General features: G+C 36.6%; 1 protein-coding gene across 1 annotated transcript; it reads right to left on the bottom strand.

Annotated features, from left to right (window-relative positions):
- Positions 1 to 5,276: 5,276 nt before the first annotated feature.
- Positions 5,277 to 5,759, bottom strand: LOC140833678 (uncharacterized). Its single transcript, XM_073198003.1, has one exon. It carries the CDS (start codon positions 5,757 to 5,759, stop codon positions 5,277 to 5,279), a length of 483 nt encoding a protein of 160 aa, XP_073054104.1.
- Positions 5,760 to 22,378: the final 16,619 nt, after the last annotated feature.

The raw sequence follows: 22,378 nt of genomic DNA, 5'->3' as shown, positions 1-22,378 counted from the left end.
CTTTATCTCTTGGGCTCCCAAGACTTTGGCCAAATCACTATAAGTTGGGTAATGCCTATCTGTTTAGGCTAAACAATTGTCCCCCGTAGCCAATTTGGCCCATGGGCCAATTTGGCTATGTTTTTGCACGTCCCTTTTCAAACACGTAGAATTCCCTCGCACATTTCCAAGCATTTTTATTTCCTTGGAGTTCTTCTAAAATGAGTTTAAAAACGTACCCCCTTCACAATACAAGATCCTGGCTTGTTTATATTTCTACCAAAAACCTTATTCCCCAACTATCTTCCTCGATCTCCGCACCAAATCCCTAAACCTCCTACACATTCCCTTCGTTCCTTCTATTATACCCTCACCACCACACTTCTTCGCTGGAACACAGAAACAAAGCCCCCTCCTACCGCCCTTCGTTCCTTGATTTTGCCCACTGTCCGGACGCTTTTAATCGATTGCGAACCTCAGAGTGTGGACCGATCTGGGCGCAACCGAGGTTTGTTCTCCCTTTGCGTGGTTTGGTTTCTCCGCCTCGCACCTTGCTGCCCGCGCGACTCCAGGAAGCAGGTAAGGTCTTGGGTTCATACTTTCCTTCAATATGGTGGAATTAATTGTGTGAACACCCTCTGTTTTTGTTCGAAACTTTGCACTGATACCTTCATGTGGGCGTTGTTCGGGCACTCGTGGCAATGAAATCAATATGTTGTTTAATGCTCTTTCCTGTCAATGTTAATTTTTCCTTTGAAGAAGTTTCCTGATTTAAGATATGAAGTAGCTCGTGCGTATTAACTCACAGGGACAAGCAGTGAGTCTTTACTGGTGCGCACCTATCGTTTTACCCGTAGGAGCCAACCTCTTTCCCCTAGTAGCAGATTTGTAACTGGGATGTCTACTTCTGGGTATGTTTATTCTTTATCTGGGTGTACTTTGATAAGTCTCAGTTCATCTCACTTTGAATTTAATGCCATTTGCAGACCCTCAACGATCGTCGAGGAAGACTCGACCTCGGTGGAAATTTTTAATCATATCATTGATCCTTCCTATTTTCATATTCCCTTATCCACCGAGGCCACCAACATGCTCTTTCCTCTGCCCATCCTTGAGCCAAACGCCTTACTGCTAAATCGCACTGTTGTACCACCCTTTGAGTTTGCCAAATTTAAATCTTTACCCAGAGGAGACGTTAACTGGAATGTTTGGGTGGAGAGGTTGAAAAAATTTGATGGGGGAATGTGGCGAAAGCAAGGCCTTTATCAATTCATCCAAATGTCCACCACCGACCGTACTTTTAATCTTGACCTTCTTGAGGGTGCCATTCGGCTGTGGGCACCGCATTGTAATTCCTTTATTCTTCCATGCGGCCCTATGTCCATCACTCTTCAAGATGTTTTGCACCTCACTGGTCTCCCCATTCTAGGAAACGACTTTGCTAGTCTGGTAGATGTCCGGGACTTACCCCAGCTCCCTGAACAATATTGGAGCCCTTCTTCTTACTCTCAGATTATCAAGTCTTGGTGCGCTCTCAAGAGGACTTCTCCTACCAGCGAAGAACGTATATCCTTTATGTGGGTATTGATATGTAAGTATCTTTTTTGTCCTTCTTCTGGTAAGCCGACTATGGAATATCTGGCCCTCGCTCGGTCTCTGAGCACTGGAAATGTACACGGTCTTGGTGTGATGTTTCTGGGATCACTCTACCATTGGCTGAATGCTGCCGTGAATGATGTGCCACTCTCTAGACTTAACGGGGTGATGTGGTTCCTTCAGATGTGGCTGTTCTCTTATTTCCCTGAGTTAAAATCCCCACCCGGCCTTCTTTCTGAGAGGTTGTCATGGAGGGAACTAATGGCTTGTCAGAGTACTTTCACTGTTGCAGGGGTGTGTGCTTTTATGCGATCTCTGCCCTTCTCGAGAGCTGTTCACCGGCCACCATTCCTCACCATCACAGCCGAGGATTACCCGTGGATTGGGTATATGGCTACCAGTAAAGCGACAGACATAATTTCCTTAGTTAACAATGTGCGTATTGCCACCCTTCATCCTCGTTTCCTTGTACATGATGGGGTGTCCCCCCGTGATCAGAGTACCCATGTTTTTGAGTTCTACAATCCAACCTTGTACCCCTCCCAGCTAGGTTTGTGTCCAACCGTGCCCTCAAACGCTTTGTATCTGCCTCGCCCCCTGAACGAAATGTTGAAAGCGGAGTTGTCTCAAAAAAAATTCACTTCCCTATCGTTGATTGAATTATCGGAGCAAGTCGAATATTTTAAGACTCCTGTTGTGGAGGCCCCCATTTCAATCTCCGATGACTACTTTGCATGGTGAACTGCGAGATACAATTGTATTATCCCTGCAGAGTTGGACATATCAGGTATATTTTCCCTTGCTTTTGTATGATTTGCTACTCTGAGATTTTAAATATTACGTATTTGGACATGTAGATCCTCAAAGTCCTCGACCAGTCTTGGATCTGTCGATTGCAAGGAATGATAAAAAAGGCAAGGAAGGGAAGCCCAATCCTACCCCAGTGATTCCGTCTGTTCAAGTGAAACAAGTATCTGTTCATTCGCCGTCGAGACGGCGGACTCGATCTGCCACTCATTTGTCTCGGGCGATCCAACCACTCATCTCCATTCCTCCAGCTGGCCTTGTGACGGTGGAAGAACTTGATTCCTCCTCAACCTCCAGTCCTTCGAGAGAAACCGAGTCGGATGAGCGCATCCCTTTGGCCACTCCTCTGTCCTCATTAAAGCGTAGAAAAGTCCTTCCCGGGGGTCATTCTGATGATGTGGTAGAGAAATCTCCCTCGGCTGGCTCCCACTGTCAGGTAATAGCCATTCTACTCTCCCTTTCATTGCCAGTTATTGTTTGGGTCTCACCTTCTCTTTGGCTTTGTAGGATTTATCGGCACGGAGGGCGATGGTCTCTTTGGTTGAAGAGAATCAGGAATTTGACTTTAGCTTTTTAGATTCCGGGGCCTCCCCTATGGTTTCTTCTTCTCATATTCCTACTGGCTTGGAAGTAGCCACCGCCAAGGCTTCGCTGCGGCATTTTCTAAATATAAATCTTGATGCCTTAGGAACCATGGAGAGGAGCACCGTTCTGTCTGCCATGTCCATACTGCAGAGTAGCCCTGACTTTTCCTCCACGTCCCCGTTGCATGACATACTGAATACTCTGCCATCTATGTTTTCTGCTTTTCAGGCTTCGAGTTCCACTTGTTCCGAGACATTGACTCAGGTAAGAAATTTCAAGGGACAGAAAGAAAGATTGGATAGCCTACTCTCCGAGAGAACAACTGCCTTATCCATTTTGCATCAAAAGACTACAGAGTTTGATGCCAAGGAGGAACTGGTGAAGAAACTAGAAACGGAACTCGCTCAACACAAAGCTGATATGGTAACTCTTCTGCACGAGAGTGAGGTTGTAAAAGCCTCCTCCGATAAACTCAAGCTTGACATTCAATGTCTGGGTGATGATTTGATGACTCAGAAACAAGCCTATCAACAATGGGAGGACGACTTGAGGGCTGCTGAACAAACTCGAGCCGAGTGCCTGTCCAAATGGGAAGAATTGCGCCAACTTGATCTTTCTTAATCTTTATGGCGACTTTATCTTAGGTTTTTGGTAACTTTATGGCATTTTTGGACCATTGTATAGTATTTCTTTGACATGTTGCATCTGCTTTTGAATTTGCCATGATTTGGCTTGTCCTTTTCGTTATGTGTATGTTGGGGGAATGATTAGAGACTTGTTTGGTTATGACATCTGCTGCTTGGGATTTATTTGCAGGCGTTTATATTTTTGGCATATCTTTATTTACAAAGGAAACTCTGCCAAAATTTTCTAAAAAACAAACACTTAATAACGACCCAAACAACGCAAATCACACGCATTCCCATCTAACGGTCAACCATATTTCTCCAAATAAAGCTCAATGAATTTTCATGACCTGTACTAAACAAACCTTACTTTGTCAACGATTTGGCCAACTAACAAAACGAACACTTGACCTGAATTAATTACGATGAGCACCGTAAGCCGGTATTTTTATTTATTTACAAATGCTCCAGCATCATTTACAAACAAGATTAGCAAGAAATGGCTTAACAGCCTATTCCTCCCATATTTACACAAACTTCTTACAATTTATTATGACAAATTCAAACAAAGTGGCCGTCTAGCCTACTCTGCACCAGATTCCCTCATACCCTGCTTCATGGATCATTCAAGTCTGATACACCCACCCAACTACTGGGGTAGTAATGCTTCAAGTACTTCCCATTGATGCACCTCCTGTGTGGCTCTCCATCTAGACTCGCCAACCAATAAGCATTTCCATCCAACACCCGATGAACTTTAAACGGTCCTTCCCAATTGGGCGACCATTTGCCGAATTCTCTGTCTTTGGATCCGAGGGGCAGAATCACCTTCCAAACCACATCCCCCTCCTCGAACATTTTCTTATTCACGCGTTTGTTGTAACTTCTGGCCACCTTGGACTTCTGAAGCATTAAGGCATTATATGTTTGCATTCTCAGCTCGTCCAGATCTTCAAGTTCCATGATCATGGCTTCCGTGTAGAGCTCCGGTTCCAATTCATTATGCTTCATTACTCTCAAGGAAGGGACCACAACTTCCATTGGCAGTACTGCATCATGCCCATAAGTCAGGGTGAAAGGACTTAGACCAGTGGCACTCCTCTTTGACGTCCGATAAGCCCACAAAGTTTCTGATAGCAAATGGTGCCAATCTCGGGGGTTATCCTCCATCATCTTTTTCAACATTTTGATCAATACTTGGTTCGAAGCCTCAGCTTGACCGTTAGATTGGGGATAGTGAGGTGAAGAATTAATTAACTGGATCCCATATTCCTCGGCAAATTCTTTCATTTCTGACCCCACGAACATAGTTCCCTGGTCAGTCGTGATCGATTGCGGGATTCCAAATCTGTGAATAATGTACTCCTTCACAAACGTAACGACATCTCTCTGTTCTACCTTCTTCATGGGGAGGGCTTCAACCCATTTCGTGAAGAAATCAGTAGCCACAATTATGAAGGAATGCCCTTTAGATGAAGGGGGATAAATTTTTCCTATCAGATCCATAGCCCATCCCTGGAATGGCCACGGTTTTATGACGGCATGCATTTCATCAGCTGGTATTCTCTGGATATTCCCGTGTTTTTGGCACTTTTGGCACCCTCTTGAATATCTTACGCAATCTTTTAACATCGATGGCCAGTAATGGCCATGTCTGCGGATTAACCACCTCATTTTGATCCCTTACTGGTGTGCTCCACATATCCCTTCATGTACTTGCTGCATAACTCTCATGGATTCTGGGAAACCCAAACACCGCAACAATAAACCATCGTCCCCTTTCCTGTACAGTTCATCTCCCATCAAGATATAATGCAGAATTCTCATCTTCAAACCATAATGCAACTTCTGCTCAGGATTCTTCAATGCATCTTTTATTTCATCCCTCCAATCCCCAGCGAGGTCAACATCAATGTCAAAGGTATCTACTTGTATTCCTCGCTGCTGAATGGAAGGATGGTTTCTTTTTTGTATCAACAAGGGTTTGTGGGTGAGCTCGGGCGACATCTTTAAGCCAGAAGCAATTTGAGCTAATTCATCAGCTTCCCAATTGTCTTGCCTTGGCACATGTTGGAATGTCACATCTTCAAAATCATCAAGAAGCTGTGAAGCGGCAGTGAAGTAAGGTGCCAATGTCAAACTCGCACATTTATATTCTCCTGACATTTGCTTGAGAACTAACTGAGAATCCCCAATGATCAGTACATCTCTAGCTCCTAGATCTCATAAAATCTCTAAGCCAATCACTAATGCTTCATATTCAGCCTGATTATTGGTGCAAGGGAAATCTAGGTTGAATGACAAAGCGGTCTTTACTCCCGTCGGGGATGCTATCACGACTCCCACCCCTGATGCCCTCTCTGTGCTGGAGCCATCAAATTTTAAAGTCCAAGGCTGATTCACATAAAACACTGGGATATCCACTGGTGCACTCACTGCAGCATCAACCATAGGGTGGTCTGCCAGAAAATCAGCAACGGCTTGGCCTTTCACCGATTTTTGTGGGCAATAGATCAAGGTGAATTCGGCCAATGCCAGCGACCATTTGCCAATCCTTCCAGTCAAAATCGGTCTGTGAAGCATGTACTTGACGAGATCTGTCTGTGAAATCACGTAAACTCTTGAATGGATCAGATAATGCCTCAGTTTAGTACATGAATAATACAATGCCAAACATAACTTTTCTATGACTGAATATCTGACCTCCACCTCGGTTAGTGATCGACTCAGATAATAAATGGCCTGCTCGTGATTCTCTTGGTTATTCTGTGCCAAAAGACACCCAATAGAATCCTGAGCGGCCGATATATATAATTTGAGGGGAAGACCATGTTTTGGGGGCATCAGAACAGGAGGTTTAGACAAATACTCTTTTATTTTATCAAAGGCTTCTTGGTGACATTCTTCCCAGTTAAATTCCTCCAAGTCTTTCAGTTTTAATAATAGAGAAAATTCACGAGTTTTACCTGCCAGATTTGAAATAAATCTTCTTAAATAATTTACCTGGCCGAGGAATCTTTGTAACTCCTTCTTATTCTTCGGTGGCATTGCTGCCATAATGGCTTTAGCCTTATTCTTGTCCACCTCTACTCCCTGCTGGTGAACTAAAAACCCCAGAAAATTCCCAGCCTGTACACCGAAAGCACATTTTAAAGGGTTTAGCTTCAAGTTGTGCTGCCTCATCCTTATAAAACTCTTCTTAAGATGACCAAGGTGATCTGCCGCTTTTTTCGATTTTACAACAATGTCGTCAATATATACCTCTAAGCACTGACCGATCATGTCATGGAAAATGGTATTCATGGCCCTTTGGTAGGTTGCTCCAGCGTTTTTCAATCCAAATGGCATAACAAGCCATTCGAACGTGCCGATCGCTCCAGGGCATCTAAAAGCTGTCTTAGATACATCCTCCTCTGCTATTTTTATTTGGTTGTATCCTGAAAATCCATCCATAAATGACATCAACTCGTTTTTTGCCACTGCATCGATTAACATATCAGCTACTGGCATGACATAAACATCTTTCGGGGTGGCACAATTTAAATCTCTAAAATCTATGCAAACTCGAAGCTTCCCATTCTTTTTCATGACAGGGACTATGTTTTCCAACCACTCCGTGTACCTTACTGGGCGGATGAATTTTGCTTTGAGCAATTTTTCAATTTTTTCTTTTACTCTTGCTTCAATCACCTTGGACATTCTTCTAGCCGGCTGTTGGTACGGTTTGAAACCATCTTTAATTGGTAGTCGATGTTCCACCAATTTACGGTCTATACCCGGCATATCTTCATATTCCCATGCGAAACAATCTTTGAATTCCATGAGAAGTTTCACCATTTCCCCTTTCATCTCTTCCTCCAATAAATCACTGATGTAAGTTGGTTTAGGGCATTCCACAGTTCCCAAATTCACTTCTTTCAAAGGGTCCTGAGTCTCTGGCTGTCGATCTTCCATCTGAACCGGAGCTAAGACTAAATCTTCCAGCTGTAACTCTATTTCTTCCCCGTTGTCAAATTCATCTTCAAATACTACTTCAGTTCCGTCAATGTCCCATAATTCCTGAGATTGTACTTCACTCACTAGCTGCTGCAATGTGGCTTTCCATTCGGAAGTTGCAGCCACTTCCATTTCTTCTTTAGTGAATTTAATCATCGACCCCCTCGATAATAGGTCGAACCATAGGTCTGGGAGAGACCATGGCAGTGGGTTTGAGAATCTTTTCAACCGCTTCCTTTACTTTCTTGGTGTCCATGTAGACTGCTCCTTGCTGTCCATTCACCTTGTAATCACGGATTTTGATAGGTCCGAAGGCTCCATCATAATATCTAGCCTCTACGGCGTTGGAGTTAGACTGATACGGCCGTGAATCAGCCTGTATCACTTCCACCTCCTCTCCTTTCCACATCAACAGCAACTGATGCATGGATGATGGCACACAATGATTGGTGTGAATCCAATCCCTTCCTAACAAAGCATGGAAACTTGCACTGGAATTTACCACAAAAAAGGCGGATAATGAAGACCGGGACCCTACTGTGATGTTAGCTGGCAACACTCCCAAAGTTTTGGTAGACTCCCCAGTAAAAGCCGCCACCGAAACTTCAGTGGGAATCAAATCCTCCACACTCTTACCCAATTTCTGAAGAATCCTGTACGGCAAGATATTCACGGCGGAACCATTATCTATTAACACTCTGGATAACGGCTTTCCATTCACATGCCCTACAATGTAGAGGGGCTTGATATGCTGAGTCATCTCGTTTGTGGGTCGTTTCATCAATACTCTTTTCTCTTCATCAACAAAAACACTGATGCTTTCATTTAAAATATCGGTCTGAGCAGGTTGTGTACCATTTTGACTTTCAGTGAATACTTCGGATTCATCCATCTTTTTGCGTTTGAATTCCTCTGGCAGCATCAACGAGCCAGTGGCACACTCAAATGAAACCAAAATCTGCCCCACTTTGAAAGTAGCCCTCTTGACTGTTTCATTATCTTCATCCGACAATAGATCATCATCTTCCTCCTCATTATCTTCAGTAGCCTTCCTCCCAAATTTTTTCTTCTCTTTAAACGAATCCTCTACCCCAGCCCTACGTTCAGCAGCTTTTTCCCTCAACAAACGTCGTTTTTCGGTTCTAGAAAGAGGCTTTGGGAATTTTGGATGTTCTACTCGCCTCCACACACCATCAGGGATTGCTCTGGTAGGAACAACAAAGCGGGAATTCCTCTCATATTTTTTATCGGTGTTCATAAGAGATGGCCTCTGTATGATCTTATGAAATGACTGCTGGCCACTTCTTTTCTCGTTAGTCATCGACCAGGAATATGAGCTCCTTCTGAGGTACTGGTTCACCGGCCTTTTGGCCATGGATTCCCTGTTACACCTCATATTCCTTCCAGTATAATGCAGATCCTCCTTACTGTAATAGCGGTCTTTTCCATGAAAAGCTTCTGTTTTCTTCTCTTTAACCTCAAACATCATTTCCCGAGGCACCCAACATTTCTTTACAGTAATTCTTGGTCTAATGGACATGTCCCTGTTTCCACTCCTCCTCCTCTCATTGATCAAGAAGCGCAAGTCAGTACTGCTCATGTTCACATTGGCTATCGGGGGAAAAGGATCTTCATCCACGATCATTGCTTCCTTTTTCTCGGGGAATTTTAGGATTCCCTTGTTTATTCTTTCCTGCAAGACATTCTTGAAAGCCCAACAAGCATTAGTATTATGATTGAAGGAATTGTGGTACTTACAGTAATCTCTTCCTTTCAATTCCTCCCTAGTGGGAAGCTTGTGGTCTGAGGGGAATGTTATAAACTTCTCTTTCACCAAGTGATCGAAAATTTCCTCCGTCCTTGATGCATCGAAAGTATAGGGATTTTGTACCGGAGTCATGTTTTTCTTGGAAAATTCTTCATTCTTGCGCTTCAACAGAGGGACAGTGCGTGATCCGGAATTTGCTACTTCTGCCAACGCAATTTCCTCCACTTCCTGGAAATAAGAGCCCACTGTAGACTTTCTTTTATGACTCTCCTCTCGTAACAATTCCTCATACTCTGACACTTTGGCAGCAAGTTCATAAAAATCACGGAATTCCATCCCTTGGAACTTCTTTCTAAGTTCAAAATCAAGTCCTCGCTGTGCCATCTTCACGTACTCTGATTCGGGGAGGAAAACTCGGCATATGCTTCTCACCTTCTTGACTTCGCAAATAAAATCATTGGCAGATTCCCCCGGTTTTTGGACCACCCTTGACAATTCCGCTATACTGATCTCCGGCATTGTTCTGAAGAATTGTGTATGGAACTGACGTTCCATATCATGCCAAGTCATTATAGAGTTCCGAGGCAGCGTTGCATACCATGTGAAAGCAGTGCTGGTCAAGGAATTGGGGAACAAACGTAACTTGTAATTACAGAAGTTCTCCAAATTTGCCAATTCCCCGCACTGAATTGTAAACCTGGCCACATGTTCTACGCTGGACTGATCGTCTTCCCCGGAGTATAATGTGAAGTCTGGAATGCGGTATCCTCTTGGATAAGGGTTGTCACGATCCACAACATCAGGATACGGCTTATGGAATTCTGGTCGGTTGATTGGCCTCACTCCTGGGCCATACAACTCTTGAATAACATCACGTACCATCTCAAAATCCACAACTGGAGTTTGTCGTAACTGGTAAGAAGGATAAATTGCCCCCCGAGTGTTATTCCCTGAACCTGGCGCTGGAAATCCATGCATTCCCCCATCACTATACATCCCTGGATGTGAGTTAGGAGACGTCACGGAGAACACATTACCAGCCATTTGTTGGCCATTGTTGCAGTTTTGGAACTTCAATCCCAATTCTTCATCCCTCTTGTGCGGAGGAGTGTATCTCCCTCCCCTGGCAGATTCTGGAATTCGTGTTTCCCCTAAGCGGCGATTTTCACCTGCTTGAGAAGTTCCTGATCCTTGGCCTTGATCTTTTAGCAATTTAACGTCAGTTTCTTGGAGTTCAGCATTTTCTGGTGTAACAGCCTCTCCTTTTGCAGACTTCCTCCATTCCTTCATTTCTGCCACAAATTCCTTCATAACAGTAGAAAAAGTTTGGGTCATTTCTTTGAGATCACAGCGGATATTTTTCTCCATAGTCAACAAAAAGTTCAGTGAAGGCCCGCCAACACCAGAAACATCAATTCCTTCCTTCATATTCTCTTCCTCGAACTGCTGCACTAGCCTTTCAACTATTCTGCCCTCTGCATCAGTTTCTTCTTCCTGTGAGCGATGAATTTTCCCATGTGATGGAGGAATTCCCTCATTCTTCTTAGTACGCTTTGGAGGCATTCGGGTCCCACCGGGCGTGCCAACTTGTTTGTCACGAAAATTTGCGGGCGTGCCAGGCACGTGTTCGTGCCAAATTTGTGAAAATAATTTGACTTCTTTTACCAAACGTTGTGTTTCTCGATTCGATCGTTCGTTCTAATTCCCTCGAAATGTCTCCAAAAATAAGAACATAAAATGAAGAATATACTGAAATTAAAGGTGGAATTCATAAACAACATCAATATTCATTATGCTGCCATGAATTTGATCGACATTTTTACAAGAAAGTCGGAGGAATATGCGAAATATGAAGAAACTAAAATACTGGAAAATGAAAAATGAGCGTGCAATTGATGATAGAATTCTGCAGAGCTTTTACTGTAAATTTTTTGTGTGTAGTTGTTGAGTCCTTTTCTGATCGTCTTCCTCCACTTTTGTTCCACTCTGCACGACAGTTTTCCCTTCCCCCGTCACTCCACATTCTTCCACTTCCTTCCACGTCGGGCCGTGGCAGCGAACTGCTATCACGTTTCTTCATTGGGCCATTGGGCTTTTTCTCTGTTTGGGCTTTATCTCTTGGGCTCCCAAGACTTTGGCCAAATCACTATAAGTTGGGTAATGCCTATCTGTTTGGGCTAAACAATATCATTAATTAATACTCCAATTTTTATAATGCTAAAAATTTGTTAAATTTAATTATTTAGAAACCGAAAAAAATATATTATTATTTTTAAATTTCTTGTAATGTTTAAAAAACAATACAAAGTGTTATCGCACAAAAAAGTACTCGAAATATCAACACCATAAATTCTTATTACAACTTGATTAGTCAACTCTTTTTTTTTTTATGCAATAAACAAAATTAAATAAGACCTAAATGAATTAAATTTCGAGAAGTTATATTTTTTCAAAGTGTTCGTTTATTAAGTTTTTAATCAAAGATGGAATGAAGAAATTTATTATGTAATAAATTATATTCATGTATAAAGGACATTTAATATTCAAACTAAAATTTATATATTCCACTAGTATTTAACCCGTGCGATGCACGGGATGATATTATTAAAAATTAGTGAAAAATGAATAGATATTTAAATTTAAAAAACAATATATTTATAAAAAAATATACAAAAATTAATTTTTCGTTAATTTAAAAAACTTTCTTAAATATAACACATGTTGATTAATTTTTTTTGGCAAATAATCACTATCATATATCAAAATTTTAGATTGTGTTAGCCTAAGGCAATGACATGATGCTTATCGTATTTAGCGTACTGATGTCGACCACCAACCTTAATACATATTTAATTCTTTAATTTTTGAGAAGCTACATATTATTATTTTTAAAATGTGAAAAAAATATATTTTTAAATCACATTCAATCAAATTAATGAGACATAATTTTTTAAAAATTCAGTAATTTTGTATAAATCCACATTCACAAACAATTTTGTAACATGACATTTGTTTGACACATTTGAAAGATAACAATAATTGTTTCATCAATATCTTTGTCCATATGTGTTGTGATTTTATTTACAAAATCTCTTCAAAATATACACAACAAACTATTATTACGAATGAAAAATGAAACTTGTGATCATAAGTAAATTATGTATAAATCAGAATATTTATTTTATTAACATTTATTATGTGTATTCCATAACAATGTCAATAAATTTTATAATGTCTCTTCTAATAAGATGCTTACTTTCTTTAGAATTGGTTTAATCATTTACATTATGAGACATTTTATATTACCATGTATCCGTGAACTTTGTAATATAGAAGAAAATTATCACATTAGTAATACGTAATAATTAAAATTTTGTACAAATAGAAAAATAATATTTTTTACTTTTCGATCATGAAAGATAGATTTCAAACTTAATGTCTCGTTGTTCTCGTTGTTTCCATTTGTATGTAGTTCATAACAAAGAACAATCTAAATTTAAACGAACATTACCGCTTGGAAGGATTCAACTCATATATGTTGCTGAAAAGAGAAGTCGTTTCAGAATTCAATTTTGGAGTAGATAAATTTAGTAAGATAAATAGAATAAAATTGGTTTCTAATTTAATATGCAATATTTCATTATTTATAATTTAAAATTCAAATAAAACATCACAATTGGACAAAAATTATATATTGGATGCTTCTGACAGAATTATATCATACATTAACTATTTCCAATTATGGAAATCTCGAATTGCATGCATTGTGTATCAAAGATTTCTGATTATTGAGGGATACTATACATGCTTATTGAGAGTAATTTAATGTTCATTTGAAACTCTTTTGAATCTATCTTTTTTAATTTTCTTGTGCTATCTTATTTGAATTTTTAAGAAGACATATGGTTTTGGAAGAAAACTACAAATCATTAATTCTTTCAAATTAAGGTAATTTCGAAATAATATGTATTTAAGATAAAAAAAAAATTATGATTATTAAATGATAACTTAATGTCTATTGAAAAACCTTGTTGTTGGGATAACTTTTAACATTCAACCAATTTTATTTTTGGAAAAAATAAATAAACTAATTAAATATTTTATTTATTTATTAGTCAGTAATTTTGTAGGAAATTATTTCAAATAAAAAAATGTATTTTTGAATAAATTACCTCATGAGTGATACCGAATATTGCAATCAATTGTATTTTAAATTTATTTATACACTTTTTAATTAAACTGATTGATATAATCAATTTAAAAATTTTAATATAGTTTACGTTTTCAATAAAGTTTAGTTTTAATTTGAGTAAAAAAATAAAAAAAACATATAAAAGATAAATTACATTTGAATTAATATAAAAATTATTTTAAATTCAAAATTGAATTAAGCGAATTGATACAATCAATGCAAATAATAATTAAAGTGATAATTTATTGCAGTACATATATTTCAATATTTTTCTTTTTTAGAAATTACATTTTGGCTGGAAATTACTATTTTTAAGAAAAACTCCGCTTTTATATTTATATATATATATATATATATATATATATATATATATATATATATATATATATATATTTATAGATATGTATTTAAGATAAAAAAAATTATGATTATTAAATGATAACTTAATGTCTATTGAAAAACCTTGTTGTTGTGATAACTTTTAACACTCAACCAATTTTATTTTTAGAAAAAATAAATAAACTAATTAAATACTTTATTTATTTTTTAGTGAGTAATTTGGTAGGAAATTATTAATAGCAAAATGTATTTTTGAATAAATTACCTCATGAATGATACTGAACATTGCAATCAATTGTATTTTAAATTTATTTATACATTTTTTAATTAAACTGATTGATATAATCAATGCAAAAATTTTAACATAGTTTAAGTTTTCAATAAAGTTTAGTTTTAATTTGAGTAAAAAAATAAAAAAACATATAAAAGATATATTACATTTGAATTAATATAAAAATTATTTTAAATTCAAAATTGAATTAAGTGAATTGATACAATCAATGCAAACAATAATTAAAGTGATAATTTATTGCAGTACACATATTTCAATATTTTCTCTTTTTAGAGATGACATTTTGGCGGAAAATTATTAATTTTAGCAAAAACTTTGCTTATATATATATATATATATATATATACATATATATATATATATATATATATATATATATATATAGATAGATATGTATTTAAGATAAAAAAAATTATGATTATATAATGATAACTTAATGTCTATTGAAAAACGTTGTTGTTGTGATAACTTTTAACACTCAACCAATTTTATTTTTAGAAAAAATAAATAAACTAATTAAATATTTTATTTATTTTTTAGTGAGTAATTTGGTAGGAAATTATTTCAAATAGCAAAATGTATTTTTGAATAAATTACCTCATTAGTGATACCGAACATTGCAATCAATTGTATTTTAAATTTATTTATACATTTTTTAATTAAACTGATTGATATAATCAATGAAAAAATTTAATATAATTTAAGTTTTCAATAAAGTTTAGTTTTAATTTGAGTAAAAAAATAAAAAACATATAAAAGATAAATTACATTTGAATTAATATAAAAATTATTTTAAATTCAAAATTGAATTAAGTGAATTGATACAATCAATGCAAACAATAATTAAAGTGATAATTTATAGCAGTACACATATTTCAATATTTTTCTTTTTTAGAAATGACATTTTGGCGGGAAATTACTATTTTTAGTAAAAACTCTGCTTTTATATATATATATATATATATATATATATATATATAGATATATATATATATATATATATATATATATATATATATAGATATGTCCCATATATTTATGTGTTTTCGCACATTTTAAGAAAATTATTGAAAAAATAAATTTTACAATGAAAATTTTCATTTTACTCTTATTCAATTAATGATTTAATAGAATGAAAAAATTATAGAAAATAGTTAATATACTTAGGCAAAAACTTATGTGAGACGGTCTCACGGGTCATATTTTATTTGAGTCATTCATGAAAAAATATTACTTTTTATGCTAAAAGTATTACTTTTTATGGTGGATATAGATAGGGTTGACCCGTCTCACAGATAAATATTCGTGAAACCGTCTCACAAAAGACCTACTCATATACTTAATGATGATGGAAATTTGGTAAAATAATACTAACTATGAAAAATAGGCTATATATATTTGGGACGACCGAAAAAAAATATCTGTTTGGTTTTTATATTTAGAATGAAATAAAAAAAGAATTTTTCTTTCTTTATGGGAATATCAAAAATGTGATTGGCCCTACTTATTACTTGGCCACCCAAGATTCACCGTGAGCCGAAAGTCTTTCCTTAGGGAAGAATATTAAATATCGATCGTGATAAGGTATGCTCGAACAATTGGAAGAATCTGCAGACAAATTTTTACAATGTTTGTCTCTCCGACATGATACCTTAATGCAACAATATTACTAGTCAAACATTCGATAAAATACAACAATCTCGTCTTGCTCGAAAGTTACATGCATTATTCGAACTGGTTAATACTACGATTTACGACGAACAATTCATATACCTATTGGGAAATGCAGAAATATTTTACGGGTTAAGATGACAAAATGATAATTTATCATCTTATCTCATATTTAATTAATCAAATCAAATACTATATTCACTATCATTATTTATTTATTTTTTATTATGCTAGATTGTTTATCTGCATATTATTAGTCTATCTTTAATTTCAAATGGTGTCTAAGTGTTTGTCGTCGGCATGCTTTACCCAGAACTATACTTAGTTGTAATGATATAACTCAAATCTTTTAAATTGGATCATAATCCAACTGTCACATTTCAATCGTTCTCCTAGCTGGGAGACAATTATTGCACCTCTAACACTCTATTTTATATGTTTCATGTGTATTGTAATTAATGTATACTAGGATATTGTCTAATAAGAGGTTAAAAACATAAGAGTAACCTAAAATAATCGGAAACGAAGCTCATTGCTCTCGATTTTAAAACAGTTGTTCTGGACATAAAAGATTGAATGGAAATTAAAGACATAATCAAATAAGTGATTTTTGGAAATTTATAAAAGGAAACATGACCGTTGGGAAACACTACAAAAAAACATGTGTTACGGTTTTTGAGACAGTCGCAATTAGCGACGGTTTATCCTTCGTGAATTAGCCACGGTTTTTTAAAAACCGTCGCAATATGATAGCGACGATGACTTTAACGACGGTTTTAAGTTCTGTCGCTGAAACCGTCACTAATTTGATTATCTGTCGCTAAAATCGTCGCTAATCCCAAAATTTTTTTGTGGTGAAATGAATAAATTGATTGTATGACATTTTCCCTACACATTTCCACTATTGCCCAGATTATCAATATTATCAAGAGTTGAGGTTGATAAACAGAATTTGTTCAAACTTGGTACCTAACAACTTCATTAGTGAAGGGAAATATAATTTCCATATTAAATTGATTTTCCTAATATTATCTTTTCTTTGTTGATTTGATTGAGTATAATATTTAATTATGGTTTTGCCTTCTAGATAATTATGTTAAGATTTTATTGTGATATAATATCATGTGGAATATCGAATTTTACCTTTCTAGATATTATTTTTATGATAATGATTTTCTAGATATTATATTTATGATAAAGATCTTGGAGATATGGTATGAATGTTTAAAAGTAGTTTATTTCTTATTAAACTCTCGCTTTCCTTGTGAAATAGGTTTCCTTGTGAAGATAAAGTCTACATCTATAAATAAGAGACCAAGGACATCATTGAAGCGCTCTCTCTTCTCAATCAATATACACGCACTGTGCACGTCATGATTCTCATAGAAAAAACATTCAACAAAGACGTTGTTTTAAAGAGCACTCATCCGTTTTGTTTTTCACTCTTCGCTTGGAGGTTTTCATGAATGCATAACTGATCCACTTTTGCACGTTCAGGAATCCAGAGAAAACCTTTTTCAAGAGACGTGATGTGAAGAGTGTGATAGAGTGTTGCTGTGAATGTTAAGAACATCTGTGGACAACATCTGGGAAAAAGTGTGCGATGAACCAGATTAAGGATGCTTACTTCCAAATTCGAGATGATGAGGATGGAAGAATCTGAGAACATACTCGAGTACGATCGCCGCCTACGGGAAATTGCTGATGAGGTATTCAGTGTTGGAGAGTCTATCTCTAATGAGCGCCTAGTTATCAAAGCCCTCCGCTCTTTGCCTGAAAGATTCAACATAAAAATTTGCACAATAGATGAGGCTAAGGACACTTCTAAGATGGCATTGGAAGACCTTATTAGTTCATTACGTACTTTCGAAATGAATCTGGACATAAGGGAAGACAATTGCACTCCAAGCTTCAAATGATTCCTACAATGAACTCCTTCAAATATCTCAAGAACACAATGATTCTGATCTCTGCGAGGATTCTAGCTAATTTATCACAGAAAAATTTGGTGACTACTTGAAAAGAATCCGAGATAAGAAGAAGGATGCACAACCTTCTAAATTATCTAGTCTTCCTACACCTAAAAAGTCACAAAGGTTCCCTGCAAAGCAACAATTTCAACCAAGGAATGAAGGCAAGGGACAATACAATTCAAAAAAGTATATTCGGTGCAGTGTAGAGAGTGCAAGGGCTTTGGACACTACGCCAATGAATGTGCTAACCGATTGCGAAAAAACAAAGGCTACAATGTGTCTCTAAGCAATGAAGAATTTGATGCTGAGGAGAAATCCATTGATGAAGAAAATCAAACCTCCTTGAATGCACTATTTACAGAAAATCGCTGGCTGCAGGTGAACCCTTTAGGCGTTGCCCTAGGTGTTGCCACACCTGGCCGCAACATCTGCAAAAATTCAGTATGTTTAAAATCCACAACATCTGGAAATTTGAGCGGAGATGATGAGTCAGAAGCTGATTATGAAGAACTCACTCTGGAGAGTGTACAAAAGCTTTATGAAGAGCTGTTTGAAGATTGGACAAAAGAAACAAGTTGAACTCAAGTCTCATGAAAGAGAACGCTGAACTAAAAGCCGCAGTTGCCAAACTTGAAAGAGGTATCAACTGAAACCTTGTCCAAGTTTAACTCAAGCACATCTAAGCTTGAATCCATACTTTTGATGGGAAGAGATGACAAGAAAGGCTTAGGGTTCAAAAACAGTGTGTTTAAGATAGGTGAATCCTCCAAGTCTACTGTTTTCGTGAAGGGAAAAGTTGATACCTCTTCACAACCACAATCCAATTCACCAATCAAAAGCTCTTCATCAAAAAGACAACCTGCTGCACCAATTTCTAAGAAACGAAAATGCAGGTATGTATGTCATTACTGCTCTAAGCCTGGTCATATCAGGCCCTACTGTTTTAAACTCAGGGATGATCGCTTGAATCAAAAGTTGAGTCGAATGTTGCCCCGAAGGTTGTCCAACATGTCCCGCAACACCTCCCACCATCGACCTACAGTAAGACAAATTTGGGTACCAAAGGTAAAAACTCACTGTAATGTTGTCTATACTTCATTGAAAACTAATATTGCAGGTCATTGGTAGTTTGATAGTGGAAGCTCACGCCACATGACGGGTTCAAGAGAGCATCTCATCGATTATGTTGAACAAAAATGTGGTAGAGTAACGTATGGAGGAGGAGCTAAAGGAAAGATTGTGGGAAAGGGAACTTTGAATGTGGAAGGACTATCAAAACTCCACAATGTACTTCATGTTGAAGGATTAAATTCGAATTTGATAAGCATAAGCCAATTGTGTGATGATAATTTGCTTGTTAAGTTTGATAGACATAATTGTGAAGTGTTTGATGAAACTAATATGTGCATTATGACAGGTACAAGGTCTTCGGATAATTTCTACTAAATAGATGAAGATCTTTCATGCAAACATGTGCAAATCACCGAACTTTGCCTTTGGCATAAAAAACTCGGACATGCACACTTCAAAACCTTAAAGAACTTGAGTAAGTACGATGCAGTACGAGGTATGCATAATCTTTCATTTGGTATACCATTTGTGTGCGGAGATTGTCAAAAAGATAAGCAGACTCGCGCGTCACACCCAGTGTTGCCATCATCTGGGACAACACGCTGTCTGGAGTTACTACATATGGATCTTATGGGTCCTATGGAAGTTGAAAGTTTCGTAGGTAAGAAATATACCTTTGTGTGTGTAGATGACTTTTCACAATTTTCATGGATTATTTTTATTAGGGAAAAGTCAGACACTTTCGATGTGTTTAAAAAATTGATCACAAGGATTACAAACTTTCATAATTTGAAGGTGAGAAGGATAAGGACTGACCATGGTAAGAAATTCAAAAACACTTCATTCTCATCTTTTTGTGACAAAAGAGGTATTTCACATGAGTTTTCTGCTCCAAAGACACCACAACAAAATAGGATAGCCGGACGTAAGAATAGAACACTACAAGAAATGGCAAGGGGATGTTGACTTCAAAGTGTATTTCAAAGCATTTTTGGGCAGAAACCCTTAACACCGCTTGCCACATTTCAAATAGGGTGTATTTGATAAGTGATTCGACTATGAAATCGTATGAGATAATTATGGGAAAGAAGCCTAACATTAAATATTTTCATGTTTTTGGTTGTGTGTGCTATGTTTTGAATGACAGGGATAAACTTGCAAAATTTGATTCAAAGAGTGATAAGTATTTATTTTTGGGATATGCAACTAATAGTCGAGCTTACCGCATGTTTAATTTACGAACTAGAACTATTATGGAATCCATTAATGTTGTTTTTGATGAATGTGCAGATTTGAAAAAGAAAACGGATGAAGATAATGTGGAAGACCTACTGGAAATTCCAATCATACTGGAAAATGCAGATGTTGCTCCAGATGTTGCAACACCTAGCACAACACTTGACACTGAAATCACTGAAGCTGAGGACGAAACGAATAACAAGTGATTACGCAGTAGATGATGGACATAATATTCCAAATAAAATTCAGAAAAATCATCCATCATCTCAAATAATTGGAAGTATGCATGAAGGTGTCCAAACTCGAAAGAAAGAAAAAGTGGATTACCGAAAGATGGATGGACTTATTTGCATGAGCTCCTTATACTCACAGATTAAGTGAATATCTACTGGAAATTGGCTTCAAACGAAGTGAGGTAGAAAAAACTCTTTTTATTCAGAAATCTAAAGGTGAGATTCTTATTTGTCACGTCTATGTTGATGATTTCTCACAATTTTCACGGATTAGTTTCATTAGAGAGAAATTGTGTACTGTGATAATTCTTGTACAACTGATATTTCAAAAAATCCAGTAAAACACTCTCGAACAACACATTGACATTAGACATCACTTTATTCGAAATTTAGTAGAAAAAGGATTGATTCGATTTGAATTTTTTGGTACAAATAACCAACTGACTGACATATTCACAAAAGCATTAGATTTTTAGAGATTCTCCAACCTTAGGAAATCTCTCAGCATGTGTTCAGTATAAACATACATAGATGTTGTCTCAGATGTTACAACATCTCGGACAACACCTAACATGCATGTGCATTTCTAAAACTTAGACATACTGCATTTGCATTCATATTGTTATATGATGTGTTATCACAATGTTGCATAAATCTTCTGGTGCACTTACAATTTCTTGTTCTATCTAAACTTAACACAATTGGATATGATTAATAATCTGATTAAATCACAAAGTAGTTGAAGGATGATCATGTACTCCATGACATTATCCCATACGAAGAGTGACTTGAAAAGATTGAGTAAAAAGAAAAATCAATTATGCATATGCTCTGTATCAGAAGAAAAGATGGGAAAAAGCTACCTAAAAGAGTCCAGTGAAGACCGTGCTTTTAGTGTGGGAGCTACCTCTTCTGAATTTAATACAATGGGCAAAAATAGAGGAAAATGAAAAAAGCTACCTAGAGGAGTCCTAAAGAAGACCGTTCTTCTAGTGTGGGAGCTACCACTTCTTTGATCAGAAAGTTGATAAGTCTTTAAGTGTGCAGAAAAATCGAAATATATTTTGAAATTGGAATTGTTGTCAGAAGATGTTGTCAACATTTGTGACAACATTTTATTTGTGAACATATCTCATATTTGTTTTCATGTTCTATTTCTGTTACATTCTGTTATTAGGGATAAATAGGTCATGCATAAACATAACATTGTGAATATTGTTGATCAAGAGGGTATGCGTATTTCAATAGAGAAAATTCGATGGAAATCCGGATTTTGCTAGAAATCCAATATTTGTGATTTTTGATGGTTCAGTGGTGTTAATTCGATGTGGGTTTCAATTCTGGAATTATTTTTGAAATGATTCTTGACGCAATTATTCAGTAATTTTTTTATAGTGATTACGAGCTAAAGCTGATCTTGTCTCCTATGAGAACTTAGTTTCTGACTATCATTTGGCTATGGAGGTAGATGTCTATTCTGGACAAAAAGGGGGAGAAGATGCGACTCAAATCAAAGGACTGTGAATTGAAAGGATCACATGATACCATCTATCTGATACCTTTGCTTGATTTCGTTTTTAATGTTCTGCTTTGTTAAGGTTCTGTTGCCCTGATGTGTTTCTGTTTTAATGAACTGTTAATGATTTTTGCAGGTGTTGTCTCAGGTGTTGCCAACACAACGAATAACACCCGTACCAATTTGATTTTATTCAGGGGGAGAAAAATTCTCATATTAAGGGGGAGTTAACTGGAGCTTAACTGAGAAATTGAGTTTGATTTGATTTTGTCCAGAAAGGCAAAAAGGGGGAGATTGAAGGGAAATATAATTTCCATATTAAATTTATTTCCCTAATATTATCTTTTACTTGTTGATTTGATTGAGTATAATATTTAATTATGGTTTTGCCTTTTTAGATAATTATGTTAAGATTTTATTGTGATATAGTATCATGTGCAATAATGAGTTTTACCTTTCTAGATATTATTTTTATGATAAAGATTTTCTAGATAT

This window comes from Primulina eburnea, chromosome 6, assembly GCF_022965805.1.
Source record: "Primulina eburnea isolate SZY01 chromosome 6, ASM2296580v1, whole genome shotgun sequence".
Classification (NCBI taxonomy): Eukaryota; Viridiplantae; Streptophyta; class Magnoliopsida; order Lamiales; family Gesneriaceae; genus Primulina; species Primulina eburnea.
The sequence above is the reverse complement of the archived record's forward strand: the minus strand, read 5'-3'. Positions and strand labels throughout refer to the sequence as shown.